The 3,587-nt window shown below is 37.8% G+C and overlaps 1 protein-coding gene across 1 annotated transcript; it reads right to left on the bottom strand.

The window, feature by feature from the left end:
* Nucleotides 1–635: 635 nt before the first annotated feature.
* On the bottom strand, nucleotides 636–1,965 carry gbp7 (Guanylate-binding protein 7; the record flags this gene model as incomplete). Its single annotated transcript, NM_001140772.1, is given in 1 exon segment — nucleotides 636–1,965. A coding segment is annotated over 1 exon segment (240 nt). The 3' UTR covers nucleotides 636–1,538.
* Nucleotides 1,966–3,587: the final 1,622 nt, after the last annotated feature.

Here is a 3,587-nt window from a genome sequence, read left to right as displayed (position 1 = left end):
GTACTGTATGTGGTGTTCAATGCAGGCTTACATTGCATGACACTTTGAAAAAAGGTTTTTACATTATGAAGGGCTTGACATGAATTAATGATTTTTTACTTGGTCTGTAACACCATGGGCCAAATACATGACTGTAAATTGCATTGTATTGTGTTGTATGATGCAAGAAATCACTTTACAAACTAAAATGAATTATTATTCCCATAAAGAGAATTAGACATTGTTGGCATATTCAAGCCTGTCTCAAAATACAACACTGCTCCTTTAATTAAGACATAAGCTTTTTACCTGACTGGCTTTTAAAAGACATTGAAATGGAGCCTACACGTTTTGAGCTCTTCTAGGAAGCAGTAACTCCCCATTGCGGACCTATACGTGCCTATAACTGGGCTAGTAACTCGCTAACTAACAATGAAATATAAACAAATGTGCAGTTTGATCTGAACAGATCTGAAAAGTAATTCACTTGCGGGTGATTGAAAGTCCGCTCGTGTGTTAACCCTGACAATATAATTAAACTCCGTTGCACTCAGGCTCTGCCTACCACAACATCGCGGACTCAATCTTGCAAAGTTAGTTTAGTTTTGGTTTGTTGCATTGAAAAGGCGCTAATATAATGTTGATCCGATCACAGAAAAAGGGATGGCTAACTCTAGAAATTCCTTTGGTCTCTACTTGCACCTTATTTGTGGTATTTTCAGTGATTTAGAGGCCATCTGTAAAAGAGTCCTTGGTCTTAGTATGACTCCATGATAAAGGTTAAATAAATAAGGGTTTTAAAATGAACTTTTAAAACTTTAATAAACTTATTTTCTCCTTTAATCAACTTCAGTTGTAATTTGCTTTGCTGTCTGGTTGTATATTAGCTTAAAAGACTGGAAGTGAAAGTGTGCGATAACCGAGTGTCACAGTTTAACTATAAAAATATTTCTGGTTGTATAATATGAGAGAAAGAGAAACTGTAGCATCCACATGGAATAACAGGGTGCATTGGTTCAATCATTTAGTGAAAGAAAGAATGCATGAAGTACAATGTGGTCACAGCAGGACTAATCTTGCAAAGCCAGGTGTGTGTGTCTGCTAATACTGCAAACTCAGACAAACCGTCTGGTTTGACTACCGTTTGCATACACAGTACACTGTAGCTATCTAGCACACAAGATTAGAACAGGAAAAATCTGAGGCCGTTGGTTTAGGCAGTTTATGTGGCTGAATACAGGTAGTCTGGAAGATCATTTTTTTGTGTGCAAGTATTATGTTTGCTGCGGAAATCTCAAAGTCATGTAACGCATGGAAAACCTAGAGAATATCAGTAGCTAATGTATGTGTTGTATCTAATACCCCTAAAATTCTCACAGCCTTAATATGGTGTCGGATTTGACATTGTTGTCAGAAAAACAAAATCAATGTCGATTTTAGAAAGCATGTCGAGCCACCAATTCCAACTGTAGAGCAGCTGTAGAGATTCACATTCCTGTGCGTAAGTCACAAGCAGAGCATCTACTTTCTGAGGCATATATAATTATTAATCAGGCCTACTAACAGCGAAAAATAATATATATTATTATTATCATGTTGCCACCTTTGTTGGTCCCAGCCAGCTTGTTCATGAGGTAGGACTTTCCGGTGCGGTACAGGCCGACCACTGCCACCACTACCACATGCTCTTCAATCTGCAACAGGGTTTCCAGTGCGCTGCGGACCACACACAGTTTCCCGTCACTTTCGTTCTCGATGAGACACACCGGCCCCTTCATGGACACTGTTTGGCCTGCCATGACTTTGTCCTATAGAAACACACTGGCAAAGACACAAACAAATAACAATACAAACAGAACAAATAAATGATGTTTATTTTGTTTGGGATCAGACAAATGCACCATTCTTCCAGTGGAGTAATACTTGACATGTGAATTATTATGCTGGTAGGCCTTTTCATACTGGTACACTGCCTTCAGAAAGTATTCACACCCCTTGACTTTTTCCACATTTTGTTGTGTTACAGCCTGAATTTAAAATGGATTAAATTGCGATTTTTTTTGTAACTGGCCTATACACAATACCCCATGATGTCAAAGTGGAATGATGTTTTTTACATTTATTTTTACAAACTACAAAAAAAAAAGTTTAAGTCAATAAGTATTCAACCCCTTTAGTATGGCAAGTTTAAATAAATTCAGCGTTAAACTTTGCTTAACAAGTCACAAAGTTGCATGGACTCTGTGTGCAAAAATAGTGCTAGGGACAGATGTTCCGCTAGCGGAACGCCTCACCAATATCCAATGGTAGAGCGTGGCGCGAAATACAAATACCTTAAAAATGCTATAACTTCAATTTCTCAAACATATGACTATTTTACACCATTTTAAAGACAAGACTCTTGTTAATCTAACCACATTGTCCGATTTCAAAAAGGCTTTACAGCGAAAGCAAAACATTAGATTATGTCAGGAGAGTACCCTCCCAAAAATAATCACACAGCCATTTTCAAAGCAAGCATATATGTCACAAAAACCAAAACCACAGCTAAATGCAGCACTAACCTTTGATGATCTTCATCAGATGACACTCCTAGGACATTATGTTATACAATACATGCATGTTTTGTTCAATCAAGTTCATATTTATATCAAAAACCAGCTTTTTACATTAGCATGTGATGTTCAGAACTAGCATACCCACCGCAAACTTCCGGTGAATTTACTAAATTACTCACGATAAATGTTCACAAAAAACATAACAATTGTTTTAAGAATTATAGATACAGAACTCCTTTATGCAATCGCGGTGTCAGATTTTAAAATAGCTTTTCGGCGAAAGCACATTTTGCAATAATCTGAGTAGATAGCTCGGCCATCACAGGCACTCACCAAAGTCAGAATTACTATAAGAAAAATTGGATTACCTTTGCTGTTCTTCGTCAGAATGCACTCCCAGGACTTCTACTTCAACAACAAATGTTGTTTTGGTTTGAAATAATACATAGTTATATTGAAATAGCTCTGTTTTGTTCGTGCGTTGAGGTCACTATCCGAAGGGTGACGCGTGAGCGCATTTCGTGACAAACAATTTCAAAATATTCCATTACCGTACTTCGAAGCATGTCAAACGCTGTTTAAAATCAATTTTTATGTTATTTTTCTCGTAAAATAGCGATAATATTCCAACCGGGCGACGTTGTATTCATTCAAAGGCTGAAAGAAAAAAATGGAGTAGTCTCGTGGATGCACATCTCCAGTGTCACTGTTCCCAGCCTGACCAGTAACAAACAGAGCTGCTGTACTTAGCCCAGAGACAGCAGACATCTCATTCCACTTTCTGGCGCCTTCTGAGAGCCAATGGAAGCCTTAGAAAATGTCACATTACAGCACAGATGCTGTATTTTCGATAGAGATGCTACAGAAGGACAATAAATTGTCAGACAGGGCACTTCCTGTATGGAATCTTCTCAGGTTTTGGCCTGCCATATGAGTTCTGTTATACTCACAGACACCATTCAAATAGTTTTAGAAACTTCAGAGTGTTTTCTATCCAAATCTACTAATTATATGCATATTCTAGTTTCTGGACAGGAGTAGTAACCAGAT

Source organism: Salmo salar, chromosome ssa15, assembly GCF_905237065.1.
Source record: "Salmo salar chromosome ssa15, Ssal_v3.1, whole genome shotgun sequence".
In the NCBI taxonomy this organism is placed as follows: domain Eukaryota; kingdom Metazoa; phylum Chordata; class Actinopteri; order Salmoniformes; family Salmonidae; genus Salmo; species Salmo salar.
The sequence above is the reverse complement of the archived record's forward strand: the minus strand, read 5'-3'. Positions and strand labels throughout refer to the sequence as shown.